The sequence below is a fragment of the Taurulus bubalis genome (assembly GCF_910589615.1).
Source record: "Taurulus bubalis genome assembly, chromosome: 1".
NCBI classification, from domain to species: Eukaryota; Metazoa; Chordata; class Actinopteri; order Perciformes; family Cottidae; genus Taurulus; species Taurulus bubalis.
This window is the reverse complement of record NC_136589.1, coordinates 2,275,984-2,295,983: the sequence shown is the minus strand read 5'-3', so window position 1 is coordinate 2,295,983 and position 20,000 is coordinate 2,275,984. Positions and strand designations below refer to the sequence as shown.

The following is a 20,000-nucleotide window of genomic DNA, read 5'->3' as shown; positions in this document are numbered from 1 at the left end:
CTGTTCCTCCACAGAGGCGTCCGTGGAAAAGGCTTCGATCCCAGAAGAGGCGCCTCAGGAAGCCCGAGCGGAGCCCGAGCCCGTCTGCATCGACGAGGTACGAGCTGTCAACCGGCTGTCAATCAACTGTCAATCCACTGTCAATCAACCGCCTGTCAATCAAACCGCCGAGGCAAACCGCCTGTCTTGTGTCTCTGCAGGGGAAGATGGACCGGACTCTGGCGCTGCTGCAGAACGCGGACCCTGCAGACCCGGCCCCCGACCCTCTGGAGCTGATCCAGCTGGAGGGTACGGACCTCATGCACCGAGTTCCTGCAGCGCCGCCGCTGCTGCTACCGCTAACTCTGTAACTCTGTAACTGTATAACTCTGTAACTGTGTAACTCTGTAACTGTGTAACTCTGTATCTGTGTAACTGTGTAACTGTGTAACTCTGTAACTGTCCCCAGGCGCATGTGAGCAGATGAACCCGATGATCGACGAGAGGCTGCAGGAGATCGACAGGTAGGCGCGTCGTGGATCCTCTCCGTCCAGCAGAACCCACGCAGGTAGTTTGAGAATCGCCTCTTCGTGTTGCAGGAAACACTCGGAGATGTCCGAGCTGAACGTGAAGGTTCTGGAGGCGCTGGAGCTCTACAACACGCTGGTGAACGAGGCTCCGTTCTACTCGGCCTACTCCAAGATGCAGGCACAGTACCCCGCCGCGGCCATGCAGGTCAGACACGGGAGGTCACGCGTTAAATATCAGAGAAGCTGGGAAAGAAACATTGTTCTTTCTTTTAGATAAAGAAACCATAGTATTCATCTCTTTCTGGGCATTCCCGCCTCCTTTTTAGCACTTTTTGAAGCTATATTTGTATATTTATATTTCACAAACCTACGTACGTGTTGTATTTTCGTTCTTTAGTTTGAATAGATTTTCAAAAATGTTCCCCAAACCCTTTTTTTCACGTTATCATTATGAGGTATTGTGTGTAGAACCTTTTGAGGAGAAACATTCCTTTAGTCCATTTTGGAATAAGGCTGTAAACCAGTGTTGAGGTAGTTACTCAGAAAAAGTAACTAATTACTAGTTACTTCTGAAAATTGTAACTAGATTACTTTACTAGTTACTGCATTTGAAAAGTAACTTCACTACTAGTTACTTTACTTTCCATTTTTTTAAGCAAATGTCCAAATTAACTGCAAACTACATTTTCAATAATAATTTATTATTAATGAATACAATTTCTAATAATAATCGCACGAGTCACACGACACTTCCTGCATGACAATCTACCGTAAACGTCGGGTTACGAGCCGCTACTGCCTTCGGTCAGAGTCCCCGTTAGCTCCCCGTTAGCTCCCCGCTAACTTCCGCTAGCTCTCCGTTAACTTCCGCTAGCTCCCCGAAAACCACCGAAGGTAGCGGGACCAGGCTCGACACCCGACTTGGGCAGAGGGGTCGCGGGCAGTAGCAGCAGCAGCGCTAGCTAGCAGCTTGTTGCTAATGTTCATGCAGGAAGTGTCTCTAAAAGAGAACTTTTCAGACTGGTAGAAATGTCTTGGGTAACGCAGGAAAGCGCGTTCCTGAGGTTTAGTAAAGTAGTGTAGTTACCAATGTGTTGAGTGTAATGCGTTACTTTACTTCATTACCTATAAAAGTAATATCGTTACTGTAATCCGTTACCTTGTAACTCGTTACCCCAACACTGGCTGTAACACAAGATGAATACTTTCTGGATGCACTGCATCACCAATGATGTGTTCAAGGACCGTCGGAAAGATGAAAATCTGATGATGATGAATGCTGGACTGTGATAGAAAACATTCTTTTCCACTCTGCGCCGGCGGGTTCATTTGGGTTCAGAGGGTCAAAGTTCACCGTGTGAGTCGTCTCGGTCTTGCGATGCGAGTCGATAAAACGCTGAGTCGTGCATAATTTAAGGACGGGATCGGTCGTTTTCACAGTTCGGAGCCTGAAGGCTGGAGGGGCGTTGAACCCTCAGCGACGCGTCAGAAGCTCTGATCGTCCCGTCGCTGTATGGATCGTACAATACAAGTAGAGGACGACGGCGTCTCCTCTGTGGTTCTCTGTCCAGAAGGAAAGCGTCTTCGTGTTCCTCTCCATCGACTCTTCTCTCCCCGGGGAGTCGGAGGCTGTTTTTTTCTCCAATGATTGATGCCTCTGTCGCTCCTCTGAGATTTAGAAGGAAAAATGTGTCCTCTTCACTGCTGCGCTATTTTTATTTTGTCCTTTTCTCCTTCATCAGCTTCTGTTTTCAGAGGACTGTGCAGTTTTCCACCAGGCTGCTTTAGTTTAGTTTTACATTCACTGCCTCACTTACTGTAACAGTCAGCGCTTTATTCATCCAGCGAGGAGCAGCGCTGATCTCTTTGTTCGTGTTGCAAGAGGATATTCATTAACGAAGGAAATGGAAGATGAAGCCTTTCTGGATTTAACTCTGATTTGCATCTGAAAGGGTTAAATGAGAAATTGGGCTTCATATGTTTTATTATCGTTTAATTGAAGAGAATTTAGTTTGACATTTGGAAATACGCTCATTGAGAAGATGAACCCGTCATGTCCACCAAATATGAAACGATAACCAGCATCCAGACCGGCATTCTCTCTCCTGACCACCAGGCGGCGACTCCTCTGGTTGTATAGAAGTCTATGCTTCATGTGTTAAAGCTGCATTCTCTCTCCTGACCACCAGGCGGCGACTCCTCTGGTTGTATAGAAGTCTATGCTTCATGTGTTAAAGCTGCATTCTCTCTCCTGACCACCAGGGGGCGACTCCTCTGGTTGTATAGAAGTATATGCTTCATGTGTTAAAGCTGCATTCTCTCTCCTGACCACCAGGGGGCGACTCCTCTGGTTGTATAGAAGTATTCATGTGTTAAAGCTGCTTTCTCTCTCCTGACCACCAGGGGGCGACTCCTCTGGTTGTATAGAAGTCTATTTGACTGAGCTTAATTTTTGTCTTGCAGACTTTTTAGTTGTTTCTTCCCACTTGGTCACCGTTCCTTGACCACTTTTTGTTTACGGGTGTAAGAATGTGTGAGTTTGCTCTCGGCTCTTGAAGCTCACCTGCTCTTCCTCTCCTTCAGGGTTACCTGGGCCCGGCCGGCGGCCCCTACCTGCCCCAGGTGCCTCCCGCTCAGGCCTACGCTCTGCCCAGCGACCAGCCGGGGCCGCTGCACTCGCTCCCCAACGTGTCCGCTCCGCCCAACGGCCCCAACGGCCACAACGGCCACAACGGCCACGCCGCCCAGCCCTACATGAGGTGAGACACCCGGAACAGCCCTGTGGTGAACAGTAGCTTCTAAATGTTCAGTCTCTCCTCCTATTGGCCGGCGGGTGTTCACGCCTCCTCTGCTTCTCCTCACAGCTCCGCCGTGAACTCTCAGTACATGAACCCGGCCGCCGGCGCTCCTTACCAGCACCCGGTGGACATGTCCGGTTACCACGGCAACGCCGCGCCGCCGGGCGTCTACCCGGTGAACGGCCCGCCGCACCAGAACCAGCAGCAGCAGCAGCAGTACTACCAGCAGCCTCTGCTGTGAGACTGACCTGGGACCAGCAACACGTCCGGTGTTCCTCTCTGTGTGTGTGTCTGTCTGTCTGTCTGTCTGTCTGTCTGTCTGTGTCTGACTCACCTGAGTGAGCGACGAGGGCTGGAGGAACTTCCTTCAGCTGTTTGTTTGTTTGTTTTTGTTGTGGCTGATGGTGTGTGTGTGTGTGTGTGTGTGTGTGTGAGAGACGCGGGTCTGTCGTTCATCTGAGTCGGGACACTCTTTTGTGTGCATGTCCTCGGCGTGAAGCCAAAAAAAACAAAACAAAAAAAAAACACGGCGTCTGGAGTCTCCTGCTGTCCCGTCACTACGATTTTTCCCAGCTGTCAGTGAACGCGCCGCCGGTCTCCACAAACATCACACTTCAACACAGAAGAAGAGGAAGAGGAGGAGTTGGGTTTTTTGGTTTTCCAGCCACTAATACGGGACCATGTCATGTAACATCTTTTCCACTCCTACTTGGACAAACATCCCCGTTTCTGAGTCCGTGGTCCTCTGCTGAGCGGTTCCCTTTCACAATAAAAGCCTGAGACGTTGATGGAGAGGCCAGGCCCACTCTGATGCAGAAACATGGGGAATGAGACGCTGCTGCTTTCAGACGTTCATCACAGCGCACGTCATTTCACACACGACTTTTTTAAGTTTCATTCATGTGAACACGGCCTGCACAGTTTCCCTTTGTCTTGTTTTGAAGTCTGAGGGTGAATTCATCTGGACGGGTGTGTTGTTGTTGTTCCTCCCTCGCCAGCATCCATCACTTTAGCTCGTCTCATGTTTGAAGAGAAGTACAAGCTGTTTCCAGATATCAGATGTGTGAGCGGTGAGGACACATCTTTCCCTTCAGCTTCACGCGCTTCAACTTATTTAAGGAGACGTTCCTGTGTGCGTTGGTTTAGTTTTTTGCATGTTGGAGGACCGAGGCACGGTTCTTCATCGTCACAGTTTTAGGATGAACTGAGAAGTAGTTGGTTCTCTTTGTTTGTTTATTAATGAAATCGCTGCATCATGATTATTGATTATTACGTCAGTACCTTCCTGCCTGTGAGGAGCTTTATGCAAACGCACGACACGGAGATTCACACGTCTACACTTAACATGTCTGACTGTCAATGACAAGGCCTGTACTCCGATATATGGTCATAAATATATTACTATATATACATGTTTATGTATGTATCTTAATATATATATATTCATCTATATGTATTTATATATATATTAATAAATATATTATTGTTTATATATCTTAAATATTTATTAATATATATTACATACACATATATGTATATATGTATATGTGTGTATATATATATATATATATATATATATATATATATATATATATATATATATATATATATATATATATATATATATATACGTATATATATATATACGTATATATATATGTATATATATATATATATGTATATATATATGTCTGTATATATATATGTATGTGTGTATATATATATATATACATATATATATGTATATGTATATGTGTGTGTGTATGTATATGTAAATGAGACATTGTACATGTATGATTTACATGGCTGGAGAATGTGTAATTACTTTTCTTTCCTCTGCTTTTATTTTCCAGGCAAAGCGTAACATTTTCCAAAAGTTCAGAAACGATCATTTGTTGACGTGAAGAAAAGAAAGTGAGGGATCATGTTGTTAAGCTGCTGTTGGTCTTTTCTTCTGCTTGGGGCTTGAACCTATGAAGTAAGCAGCCTTCACAGACTCGTCCCGCCGGTGGAGGCGTTGTGTACATTAGATGTAAAATAGCAGGTTGGGTTGGTGACGTTGCACCTTAGCTTTGTAAACATTTAGTTACCACTGGATGCCTTGTTTTTTCTGTAGAACTCAAAGAACGACACGGACGTAAGACTTCAGCGACTAACTTCAGAATCCGCTGGATGTGTATAATTCTGTATATTTAAAAATATTCCAGGAAAAAAGGTCCTTTATCCAGGATTTAAAAAAATAACTGCTTTTTTAACGGAGCTAATGTATAATATTCTTTGAAATAAAAATAAATTTACCTGTGTGGAGGATGTTGATTCTTTCTCTTTCTTCACGTTCCAGTTCCCTTCGGAGGCCTTTCTTAGTAATTACGTTTATATAATTAAGAGGAAGGTGATTAAAATAGTAATGGGCTCCTCTCCTTCCCAGCACTCTAACACTTTAAACCATACTACAAATGTCAAACTAAAAAGGGTGTATCTCTGCAACCACTAGGGCTGTTTGAATAATGTTGGTGTTATAATAAAAGGTACACATGTGAGATGTTGTTCAGATGTGTCAATATCAGTCTATATGTTACTGGTTAAGAGTAAAGGAAGATGACACACAGAAAAAATGAAAAGGTTTCAGGTCCGCCTATAAAAAAAAAAAATCACTTTCAGAATGATTATTTCTTTGGAATGATGCAGCTGTAAGGTCCAACTCTAACCCAAATCATACACAATATGTGAACATTCTCTAACCCAAATCATAGCTCAATATGTGAACATTCTCTAACCCAAATCATAGCTCAATATGTGAACATTCTCTAACCCAAATCATAGCTCAGTATGTGAACATTCTCTAACCCAAATCATAGCTCAGTATGTGAACATTCTCTAACCCAAATCATAACACAATATGTGAACATTCTCTAACCCAAATCATAACACAATATATGAACATTCTCTAACCCAAATCATAACTCAGTATGTGAACATTCTCTAACCCAAATCATAACACAATATGTGAACATTCTCTAACCCAAATCATAACACAATATGTGAACATTCTCTAACCCAAATCATAGCTCAATATGTGAACATTCTCTAACCCAAATCATAACTCAGTATGTGAACATTCTCTAACCCAAATCATAACTCAGTATGTGAACATTCTCTAACCCAAATCATAACACAATATGTGAACATTCTCTAACCCAAATCATAACACAATATATGAACATTCTCTAACCCAAATCACAACTCAGTATGTGAACATTCTCTAACCCAAATCATAACACAATATGTGAACATTCTCTAACCCAAATCATAGCTCAATATGTGAACATTCTCTAACCCAAATCATAACTCAGTATGTGAACATTCTCTAACCCAAATCATAACACAATATGTGAACATTCTCTAACCCAAATCATAACACAATATGTGAACATTCTCTAACCCAAATCATAGCTCAATATGTGAACATTCTCTAACCCAAATCATAGCTCAATATGTGAACATTCTCTAACCCAAATCATAACACAATATGTGAACATTCTCTAACCCAAATCATAGCTCAATATGTGAACATTCTCTAACCCAAATCATAGCTCAATATGTGAACATTCTCTAACCCAAATCATAGCTCAATATGTGAACATTCTCTAACCCAAATCATAACACAATATGTGAACATTCTCTAACCCAAATCATAGCTCAATATGTGAACATTCTCTAACCCAAATCATAACTCAGTATGTGAACATTCTCTAACCCAAATCATAACACAATATGTGAACATTCTCTAACCCAAATCATTACACAATATGTGAACATTCTCTAACCCAAATCATAACACAATATGTGAACATTCTCTAACCCAAATCATAACACAATATGTGAACATTCTCTAACCCAAATCATAGCTCAATATGTGAACATTCTCTAACCCAAATCATAGCTCAATATGTGAACATTCTCTAACCCAAATCATAGCTCAATATGTGAACATTCTCTAACCCAAATCATAACACAATATGTGAACATTCTCTAACCCAAATCATAGCTCAATATGTGAACATTCTCTAACCCAAATCATAGCTCAATATGTGAACATTCTCTAACCCAAATCATAGCTCAATATGTGAACATTCTCTAACCCAAGTCATAACTCAATATGTGAACATTCTCTCTGCAAAGGTTGACTTTGATAAAGTGAAGCAGAACAAAGTTAGAGGGTTTAGAACAGAGAACATTCAGGCCAGGACTCCAGAATTTCCATTGGGGCACATCTGTGACATTTTAATTTATTCATGTACCAAACCATATATTTCACTTATATATTACTTATGGTGTTCAATACAGCTTGTTTTTTAATAAAACAAGCTATGATTTACAGTTTTATAGAACAATCACTCAGTCTGGGTTTTTATAATGATGTCCTCAGCCTCCTTCTGTATTTTCTGCTCCTTCCTTCCGGCGTGGCTCAGGTGTTGACGTGCAGGTGAGAGCGATTTAAGCTTTAGTGTTCGAGCCTCGCCGGCTGTTCCTCGGGAAGAGAACCCAGCGTGGCGGGGCGGGAGCAGCTGGTCGCTCCGCAGGAGTCCGCCAGGACATCCGCTCGTCTGCTTTACTCGAGACGCACGCGCTGTTTGTATTTCAGGGAGGAGCAGCGCTCTGCATCAGAGGTTGTGATGACTCACAGGTATACATGCAACACATGTATTATATATAGGAGCATAACACATGTTCTTCTTAGCATTCAATATTAATATAATCATTTAACATATTGTTTATGGTTTTGTTTAGATATGTTTAAGATGTCATAGTCTACGGTATCTGTGTTGGTATGTATGTTTTATTTTCATATATTTGTATCAGGGTCGTTGTGTTGTTTTTCATTCAATAAAGAGAATGAATTTGTCTGAACTCTTAAAATGTAAATGCCAGGTCACGCCGGGAGAGACGAGTGGTTACGCCGCGTTCAAATGCTCCTCGTAAAGTCCAGCTCCAGGAGCTTTATCTGCCAAGTACGTGAAAACAGACATGCAGCTCAAAATGAGGACTTATTTACTAATTCTATTATATATCATCTGTACGTGTATTTATATAAATATGTATTTACATATATATATGTAATGAAGTAAATTAGAAGCAAATACATAAAAAAGAAGAAGAATGAAATACAAATATTGTAGAAGGTGTTTTTACAGAAGGTGTGTGTATATATTACATATAGTGTATATATACATCGCACTTGGATTTATATATTTATTATTTATATAAATACATATTTATATATATTATATATACGTATATATATGTTATATATGCAGTATGTATATTAAATATATATATATATATGTATGTATATATATATATATATATATATATATATATATATATATATATATATATATATATATATATACATACATATAAGGAAGTAAAATAGAGTGAAATACAAATATTGAAAGAAGCAGACTTTTACAGAAGGCAAATAAATTAAATTTATAGTGTATACTATATACATTGTACTTGGATTTATTTTGACAGCGATATTTATGTTAAAATCTGGTTATTTAAACTATAAAACATAATTTCCATGCAACAGTGGATGTTTTTTTGTAGTGTTATAAACATATTCAAACTCCAATAAAATGATTAAAATAACCCGATTCTTAGTTGTTTTTGTTGCTGTTGCTGAAACGTCTGCGTGGTCCCTGAACGCAGCACAGAGCCAGTGTGATGGGATTGGAGGAGGAGGGTCAGTCTCTCTGTGCCTCAGACCTGATGCTGCTGCAGAGAGGGACGCAGCATCCTCCTCCTCCTCTCTCTCTCTCTCTCTCTCTCTCTCTCTCTCTCTCTCTCTCTCTCTCTCTCTCTCTCTCTCGGAACCGGACCCACCAGGCTGGAGCCGGCGGTCCACTGCGCGCCCCCGGAGCCGCCGCAGCAGTTCCAGTGGAGCGGCACCGAGCGGCAGCCTCCGCCCTGGACCGACGAGCTGGCCGAGATGTCCCGGCACATCTACACCCGCCACGCGGTGGCCGAGGGGACGCAGAAGCCCGTGTTCCAGGTAGAGCCTGCAGGGAGCCCCGCGAGGCTCCTGTCCTCTGCGGAGTCCTTCATGCGTTATAATAACCACGGGGTTATTGATGCGAGAAATACACTGTTATTGGAGATCAATAGGCCTGTCCACTCTAAAACTGCAACGAGGAAAATTGATTTTAAGAAAGGAACAGTATGGAAGATCATTTCTAGATCTGTGATGAAAAAAAAGATCTTGTCCTTGACTTAATATCTCAAAAGAATGACTTAATATCTCAAAAATAATGAGTAAATATCTAAAAAATAATGACTTAAAATCTCAAAAGAATGACTTTAAATCTCAAAAATAATGAGTAAATATCTCAAAAATAATGAGTTAGTATCTCAAAAGAATGAATAAATATCTCAAAAGAATGACTTAGTATCTCAAAATAATGACTTAATATTTCAAAATAATGACTTAATATCTCAAAAATAATGAGTAAATATCGAAAAATAATGAGTTAGTATCTCAAAATAATGAATAAATATCTCAAAAGAATGACTTAGTATCTCAAAATGAGGAGTTAATATCTCAAGATAATGAATTATTAATTAATTACTTAATATCTCAAATGAATGAGATGGTATCTCAAAATAAAAAGTTAATATCTCAAAATAATGACATGGCATCTCAACATAAAGAGTTCATATCTCAAGATAATTACATGGTATCTCAACATAAGGAGTTAATATCTCAAAATAATGTCATGGTATCTCAAAATGAGGAGTTAATATCTCAAAAATAATTACATGGTATCTCAACATAAGGAGTGAATATCTCAAAATAATTACATGGTATCTCAACATAAAGAGTTAATATCTCAAGATAATGACATGGTATCTCAACATAAAGTGTGAATATCTCAAAATAATGACATGGTATCTCAACATAAAGTGTGAATATCTCAAAATAATGACATGGTATCTCAACATAAAGTGTGAATATCTCAAAATAATGACATGGTATCTCAACATAAAGTGTGAATACCTCAAAATAATGACATGGTATCTCAACATAAAGAGTTAATATCTCAAGATAATGACATGGTATCTCAAAATAGGTAGTTCATACCTCAACATAATGAGTTAATATCTCAAAATGTTGAGATGGTATCTCAAAATAAGGAGTTAATATCTCAAAATAATGACACGGTATCTCACAGTAAGGAGTTAATATCTCAAAATAAGGAGTAAATAGCTCACATTTTCAGATATTAAGTCAATATCTTGAGATTATTTTTCTCGTCCATCTCTGTGGCGTTGCTGGTCTTCCGTAGCCACAGTCGGACTAAACTCATTATTCTGCTCTCTGTTTAGCTGGAGACGCATTTCTCATCAGTGCTAACGAGGCCCCTGAGGGTCATTACTCAAACACAGGACCTGCTGTACGATGGCGAGGATTTGATTTATTCACAAGGAAATGAGATTGGGTTCTTAATTATTAAGTGTTTTCTGATGGAGCTCCACTCGCGACGCTCGAGGAAGTCCGAGTCGCCACCGGAGGAATACATTTGTATCTCTGCAGGACGATCGTGATGCTGAACGCCGCTGTCGTTTGTTCCTCGTCTGCTTCAGTGTCCTTAAACGTATGCAGGCGAGTACGAAATATTAAAGTGGATATGAAATCTCTGACGCTTTATATCATCTCACAGAATATACAGTACGTCTCCAACTATAGCAACTATTTTCATTTTGAATGATTCTAATCTGAGTCTGGTCTGTGAAATAGTAAAACAATATAAATGCAGCTCAAGATTACTTCAGCATCGTTATTGATTAACCGACCGATCGTTTCAACTCAATCGCAGGAGAACGAGAAGGTCGAGTACTTTGCCCCAGAGGATGTGACATAAATCATGACACAAACGAGGTCGGGAAGAAACTAAATACAATAGAAATAAAATAACATGAGAACAGAGAATGAGCTCAAACAAACTCTCTGACTCTAATATGTATTGAATAAGTAATGTGCATTCACAAGTCAAGTAGTGTAGCAATGTTGGCTGCGTATGTCAGAATGAAAACAATGAGACATTGAATATAGAGTGTACTCACAGGTATTATAATGTTATATAATGTTGAATTAGAAATAGATGTTATACAGAATACAACAAAAAAACTGTACAATTTCAACAAACAAACTTTCACAGCCGACAACACAGGTTAAAAAAAGGGAATAAATACAATGTAGTTTGGCCCTAGAATAAGTGGGATTATTGCACTAGAATAAATGTAGTTATTGCACTAAAATAATGTAATTATTGCAAGAAAATATGTATAGTTATTGTATCATAATCCATGTAATTATTGCACGAGAATAAATTAAATTATTTCCCTGCAATAAATGTAATTATTGTACTAGAATACGATTATTTATTGTGCTAGAATACGTGGAATATTTGCACTAGAATAAATGTAATTATTGCACTAGAATACAATTATTTGTACACTAGAATGAATGTAATTTTTGTACTACAATACAATTATTTATTGTGCTAGAATACGTGAAATATTTGCACTAGAATAAATGTATTTATTGCACTAGAATAGATGTTGTTATTGCACCAGATCCAGGAGATGTGGTCTAGAAAAGATTCATATTGCACGTCAGCGGGTCAGAGATACAAGCGATGAATCCTGCAGAGATAAATACAGAGGACGTCTCAGACAGCCGGTATCTGGAGGGTCTGACGTCTGCAGAACACGGAAGAACAGATAATTAGTAATATAATGAAAACTGATTGTTGAGCTGGAACATTTAGTTCATTCATTGGTTAGTTGTGTGAAGACCATTTGATGCAGTCGAAAGCTCCAGAAAAATGCAAAAATGTGGAACTCGAGTTGAGACAATTTAGTCAACTGAATGTCTTTGGGTTTTGGATGTAGAACATAATGAGCCGAAAATCTAAACAACTGTCCGACTGTACTAAATAAATGCAGTTCCACGTAGCAGCAGCGTGCTCCCTCTTTGTTTTGGGCGGTGGAAGTTTCACTCAGACTTTAAAAGAGTTAATATGTCAAAATAATGAGTAGGTATCTAAAAAAGAATGAATTAATATATCAAAATAATGAATATCTCAAAATAATGACTTACTATCTAAAAAATAATGAGTATCTCAAAATAATGACTTAATATCTCAAAACAATGAGTTAGTATGTCAAAATAATGACTTAGTATTCCAAAATAAGGAGTTAATATCTCAAAATAATGACTTAGTATCTCAAAAAAATGACTTAGTATCTCAAAATAAGGAGTTAATATCTCAAAATAAGGAGTTAATATCTCAAAATAATGACTTAGTATCTCAAAATAATGACTTAGTAATCCAAAATAAGGAGTTAATATTTCAAGATAATGACTTAGTATCTCAAGATAATGACTTAGTATTCCAAAATAAGGAGTTAATATCTCAAAATAAGGAGTTAATATCTCAAGATAATGACTTAGTATCTCAAAATAATGACTTAGTATCTCAAGATAATGACTTAGTATTCCAAAATAAGGAGTTAATATCTCAAAATAATGACTTAGTATCTCAAAAAAATGACTTAGTATCTCAAAATAAGGAGTTAATATCTCAAAATAAGGAGTTAATATCTCAAAATAATGACTTAGTATCTCAAGATAATGACTTAGTACCTCAAAATGATGACTTAGTAATCCAAAATAAGGAGTTAATATTTCAAGATAATGACTTAGTATCTCAAGATAATGACTTAGTATTCCAAAATAAGGAGTTAATATCTCAAAATAAGGAGTTAATATCTCAAGATAATGACTTAGTATCTCAAGATAATGACTTAGTATCTCAAGATAATGACTTAGTATTCCAAAATAAGGAGTTAATATCTCAAAATAATGACTTAGTATCTCAAAATAATGACTTAGTATCTCAAAATAAGGAGTTGATATCTCAAGATAATGACTTGGTATCCAGATGCTCGGCGGTGTCACAGGAGGATGAACCGCCTCACAGCCATTAATCATAGTCGCCCTCCTCCTGCAGCTCAGGTGAAGCAGCGCCTCATTTGTTCCTTAAGTGCAAAATCCCAACGTATGAAGAAAAATAAAATGGGTCAATCGTAGAGAGTGTCGTTGTAGCTGCTGCAGAAATGCATTGTGGGCCTTTGGTCTCACGAAGCAGTGAAAGGTGACATAATCAGCCGCAGCCGGGCTGAGACGCTGGTTCCAATGGGAGTTTCCTGGAGGGAAGGTGACCTTGAGGTAGTGTGCAAAGTGAGGGGTCACTAAAGGGAGGATGCAACCGTGACAGCAACCCTTTACCGGTGTGTTTCGTCCTCTTCAGGCCAACCGAGGGACCTACTCCAGACGCAGCCGGCTCAAGAGGTCCGACGGCAGCACCACCTCCACCAGCTTCATCCTCAGACAGGTAGGGGGCCTCGAACACATCTTACAAAAATAGGCTTACAGCCCAAGAACATGTCCGCCTGCTAAAGCTCTAATCTCAAAGCACAGCACGATATCCATATCTATCTTTCCTTTGAATGAGGGGCCATTGACTGATTCTTTCTTGTTCTTCAGCACAAATATGAAGCCAATGGAAAGTCAGTTAGGATCCTTTTTTGTGGTGGACACACAAATAAAATGCATCCACATGATGAACAACAGTCAGAGCTAGTGAAGTACTTTATAATATCTAAAGAGACGGCTGTTGGTGGACGTGGACGAGTCCATGAAACAGGACTTCAAACTAGAAGACTGGCGTTCAACACCACACGTTTGAGACATTTTTCCAAAAAAAAAAAAGTTGTTTAGTAGACTCAACTATTGATGATTGAGTTGGCTCAACCTAACTGTTGGTGTTTTTTTTTGGCTCAACCTAACTGTTGGTGGTTTAGTTGGCTCAACCTAACTGTTGGTGTTTTTTTTGGCTGAACCTAACTGTTGGTGGTTTTATTGGCTCAACCTAACTATTGGTGGTTTTATTCGCTCAACCTAACTGTTGGTGGTTTAGTTGGCTCAACCTAACTGTTGGTGGTTTAGTTGGCTCAACCTAATTATTGGTGGTTTAGTTGACTCAACCTAACTGTTGGTGGTTTTGTTGACTCAACCTAACTGTTGGTGGTTTAGTTGGCTCAACCTAAATATTGGTGGTTTAGTTGACTCAACCTAACTGTTGGTGGTTTAGTTGGCTCAACCTAATTATTGGTGGTTTAGTTGACTCAACCTAACTGTTGGTGGTTTAGTTGACTCAACCTAATTATTGGTGGTTTAGTTGACTCAACCTAACTATTGGTGGTTTAGTTGGCTCAACCTAACTATTGGTGGTTTTGTTGGTGAAACCTAACTGTTGGTGGTTTTGTTGGTGAAACCTAACTGTTGAATCTGGAGGCATTGAAGTGATTTTGAAAGCAATATTCAGTCTTAATATTTCATTTTGATGTCGTTGGATTCCGACCTTTCGATCGATTGCTTTGTGTTTTAATTGCCCCGCGTGTTGGTCAACCTGTTGCCGTCACATGAAGGTAATGTCGTGTTTCACGGGAAGAACCAAGAGAAAAGAACAGGAGGACAGACGGACAGACGAATGTATTTCACGCTCACCACCTCCTCTGTGATTTATGATTCATGATCGTCATCAGGTGGGCTTTCTTTGATTCCCTCGTGTATCCGTGGCAACGGCCGCCCTTCAACAACAGGGGTCAAGCCCAGGAGGAGGAAGAGGAGGAGGAGGAGGAAGAAGAAGAGGAAGCTGCTCTTCTTCCTCTTCTTCCTCCTCCTCCTCCTTAGCTTCTTCCTCCTCCTCCTCTTCCTCCTCCTCTGTGAGAGATAACGGTTGATGACCGTTTACGGGTTTTTGAGTGGACTGATTGATTGTTTTCCACTAGTTTCACAGAATAAAGGACAGAACGTTAGATGAGTCACCGCTTGAGTGTGTGTGTGTGTGTGTGTGTGTGTGTGTGTGTGTGTGTGTGTGTGTGTGGTGAAAATCTCTCTTGGATGTCTCTCAGACACCGGAGCGGTTGAGAGGACGGCAAAAGCTCGTCCTTTGACATTGGTTGTTTGTTTAGTTGCTAATATATATATATATATATATATATATATATATATATATATATATATATATATATATATATATAGGATTAAAGTGCATTTAATCCCACCAGGTCTTTGTTTTGCGTACATTTCTTCTGCAGAAAGCGTCGTATCCTCATTGCAACGGTCTGTGAGGTATTTTTGAGGTACTTTGTAGGTGTTTTTGAGGTGTTTTTGAGGTATTTTGTAAGTGTTTTTGAGGTATTTTTGAGGTGTTTTTGAGGTGTTTCCCAGTAACGTGAGGGATGATCAGTGCACCTGTGCAAGACCTGCAGTGTTTAAACAACACAAGTACTTGGTTAGTTTCAGTAAAGATAAAGGATTTGGTTGATTTAAATACGGTGAAGTCGCTCGTTGGTTTGTCGACGTTTTGAAGCCTCGAGTTCGACGATTTGACCGTCGCCATCTTGTTTTGTTTTTGCAAACAGAGAACAGGAAGTGACCGCTCTTAATGCTTGGCCATATTGAATGTTGTAGTATTTAATAATAATTTGGTCGTGGCTGTGAACTAAAGACCTCGTCGTTCTCTTTTTTTATTAAAGTCTGAATTTAAGTCCGAGCCCACGTTCACATCTCGGTCACCGAGTTTAATTCCCTTCCGTCTGAGCTGAGATTTGAATGAAGTCTCATTTTGGTGTGACAAAGAATGAAGATGGCTTTCCTCCCAGGAATAAAATGTCCTTTTATGAATGGCAATGCATTAAACACGGACATCCCTAAATGTTGAGCTCGCCGTCTGGAAAGTGAGAAGTGAAGGAGCTTCTTGTCCCCGCTAATCCCTCTATGTAGGTCACATGACTCGAGTCAGCAGCCGCTCATCGGTGAACACCGAGCTGGAGCCGGTCGCTGCTCTCAGCGCGCACGTACGTGCACGACTGGAGCATATGTACATATATGTACAGTATATATATAATATACATATATATATGTATATATATATATACATATATATATATGTATGTATATATGTATATATATATATATATATATATATATATATGTATGTATATATGTATATATATATATATATGTATGTATATATGTACAGTATATATATATGTATATATATATATATGTACAGTATATGTATATATACTATATATACATATACTGTACATATATATGTACAGTATATATATATGTATATGTATGTACAGTATATATATACATATATATGTACAGCATATATATATGTACAGTATATATATATATATTTCTATTTATATATTTATATTTCTATATATATGTACAGCATATATATACATATATAGAGAAAATATATATCTACAGTATATATGTTCAGCATATATATACATATATATATATCTGCTCTATAGGAAGTGGTCGTAGTTGTCATGACGTCACCAGTGAACAGGAAGTGACCATATTGGGACTGAGGAGGAGTGACATAGAGACCTGTCAATCACCTTGTTGCCCCGCCCACAAGAGTACGCTCACAACCAAAACTTTTCGACTCACAAACTAAACATATTTATTTTACTTGAGATTTAACTCTTTTTTTTATTGCAGAGAGGAAAGATTTGCTCTCAAAACTTTAATGTGTATTATTTATTTGAATGATGAGGAAACAAAAGTAACTGTGATGCTGTGGAAAGATGAAACTGCAGTAACACAGTGTGTCAGCAGAGGGCGCTGTTGTTCTTCTCTGTCAACACAAACGTGCTCTCTTTCACTGTAATAAACTATACTACAGTTTATTGATTGTTTTATTGATGTGTTTGGTCGGGATAAAGGAGCACTAGAGTCACATTGCTTTAATTTGAGCCATAAGATATCAGGGTGCAGGGAATTAATGAATATAATGCTAATTAATCTTTAAATTACATCTAGACAGCTTTTAAAACAACTTTGGTTTGAATAGAATATTTTGCTTTTGATGAACTCCTGTCATTTTATTCATCTTCACCTTTTTAAACGGTGTTTAATGAATCTGTTTAATGTTGTGTCTTCATTCTTGACTCGAGGGTTCACTGGAGAAGAAACACAGAGAATCTGCATCTCTTTTGTTCGGCTCTCCGCTTGAATATTATATATTTATTTAATTTAAGGCATTTACATTTATGGAGGTATTGAGTGATAAGATCCACGGCCACGTTTCATAAAATGTAAAAAAGCAGATATTTCTGATCGTGATGAATTAATTATTATCCGTCCTTCGAACGCTTTCAACAACGAAAATATGATTAAATTAAATTAAAATAAAACCTCAAAACCTTCGAGACTTTAAAAATGTTTCTCCTCTTGGTGAATTTTACAGATTTTAAAGTTAGTGCACATACAAACACACACAGACACACATACATATATACACACACACAGACACACATGCATATATACACACACACATACATACATACATATATACACACACACATACATACATACATATATACACACACACATACATACATACATATATACACACACACATACATACATATATGCACACACATATACACAGACACACACATACACACACCGACACACAAACACACACAGACACACACACATACAAACACACACACATACACAGACACACAGACACACAAACACACACAGACACATACACACAAACACACAGACACACACACACACAAACATATACACACATACACAAACACACACACACACATATACACACACACAAACACACAGACACACACACACACATACATATACACACAAACACACAGACACACACATACATATACACACATACACACAAACACACAAACAGACACACACACACATACATATACACACAAACACACAGACACACACATACATATACACACAGACACACACACACACATACATATACACACAAACACACAGACACACACATACATATACACATACACACACAAACACACAGACACACACATACATATACACACAGACACACACATACATATACACACACACACACACACACATACACACACAAACACACAGACACACACATACATATACACACATACACACAGACACACACATACATATACACACACAGACACACACAGACACACACACACACAAACAGACACACAGACACACAAACAGACACACACACATACAAACACACAAACACACATACATATACACACACAGACACACACAGACACACACAAACAGACACACACACACACACACACATACACACATACATATACACACACACATACACACAAACACACACAGACACACACATACATATACAGACACACACAAACACACAGACACACACACATACACAGACACACACAAACACACAGACACACACACACATACATATACACACATACACACAAACACACAGACACACATACATATACATATACACACACACATACAAACACACACACAGACACACACAGACACACACAAACACACAGACACACGCACATACATATACACACATACACACAAACACACACACATACACACACACACAAGCACACACACATATACACACACACATACAAACACACACAGACACATACATATACACAAACACACACAGACACACACACAGACACACACAAACACACAGACACACACACATACATATACACACAGACACACAAACACACACACATACATATACACACACATATACATATACACACACACAGACACACAAACACACACACACATACATATACACACACATACACACACACAAACACACACACATACATATACAAACACATACACACACACAAACACAGACACACACACATACACACAGACACACACACACACACACACACACACACACACACACACACACACACACACACACACACACACAAATAAGCACACACACAAACACACACACACACACACACGCACACACACACAAACACCCCTGCACCTCCTCTCTCTTCCTCTTCCTCTTCCTCACTCACACACTGGATCCTCCGTCAGCCAATCAGCAGCTGGTCCCGCCTCCAGCAGCCGGAGGAAGGCAGGGATTGGCTCGTGTGCCGTGGAGCTCGGGAGGCAGATGCCAGGTCCGCTGAGCCTCCGGGGACGACGGGCTGCCTGCAGACAGTGGAACCAACCCCGGCTCGGCTCGGGGCGAGAACATCCCTTCGGCGGGGAACCAACGTTTGGGTCTTTCCTTCCCTGCCGCTCTGGGCTCCAGTCCCATGTGGAGACGCAGGCTGCTGGGCTCCGTCACGCCTCCCCCGGCCTCACCCGGCCTCTCTGGAACAGGTTGATCGCCCCACTCTGCCTTTTTTTCGGACTCCCTCTCCTCCATGTACGATAACTTGTACCTGCATGGATTTGAAGACTCGGAGGCGGTGAGTGGAGGAAGAACCAACAACCTCACGCGCTGTGTGGCGGCGCGGCTCGCTGATCCCTTTCCACGCGGAACGGGGGATGAGCGCGCACGCTTCTCGGGGGAGTTTGAAGAGGAGGGCGGGGGGGGGTGCGTGTGTGTGTGTATGTGTGTGTGTGTGTGTGTGTGTGTGTGTGTGTGGTGTGTGTGTGTGTGTGTGTGTGTGTGTGTGTGTGTGAGTGTGTGTGTGTGTG

At 39.7% G+C, this 20,000-nt stretch overlaps 2 protein-coding genes across 2 annotated transcripts in view; both read left to right on the top strand.

Moving 5' to 3' along the window:
• stam2 (signal transducing adaptor molecule (SH3 domain and ITAM motif) 2) overlaps window positions 1-3,548 on the top strand; it is a gene marked incomplete at its 3' end in the record, with an annotated part of 13,046 nt that extends 9,498 nt beyond the window's left edge. The window contains exons 9-14 of the mRNA XM_079226286.1: window positions 15-97; window positions 201-288; window positions 449-503; window positions 579-714; window positions 3,093-3,268; window positions 3,374-3,548. Of these exons, the coding sequence (XP_079082412.1) occupies window positions 15-97; window positions 201-288; window positions 449-503; window positions 579-714; window positions 3,093-3,268; window positions 3,374-3,548 (713 nt within the window). The remainder of the gene's footprint in view (window positions 1-14; window positions 98-200; window positions 289-448; window positions 504-578; window positions 715-3,092; window positions 3,269-3,373) is intronic.
• Window positions 3,549-9,302: 5,754 nt separating this feature from the next.
• The window catches only part of LOC306743694 (voltage-dependent L-type calcium channel subunit beta-4-like), a gene marked incomplete at both ends in the record, with an annotated part of 17,087 nt that continues 6,389 nt past the window's right edge, over window positions 9,303-20,000 (top strand). The window contains 3 exons of the mRNA XM_079226241.1: window positions 9,303-9,365; window positions 13,687-13,770; window positions 13,923-13,945. Of these exons, the coding sequence (XP_079082367.1) occupies window positions 9,303-9,365; window positions 13,687-13,770; window positions 13,923-13,945 (170 nt within the window). The remainder of the gene's footprint in view (window positions 9,366-13,686; window positions 13,771-13,922; window positions 13,946-20,000) is intronic.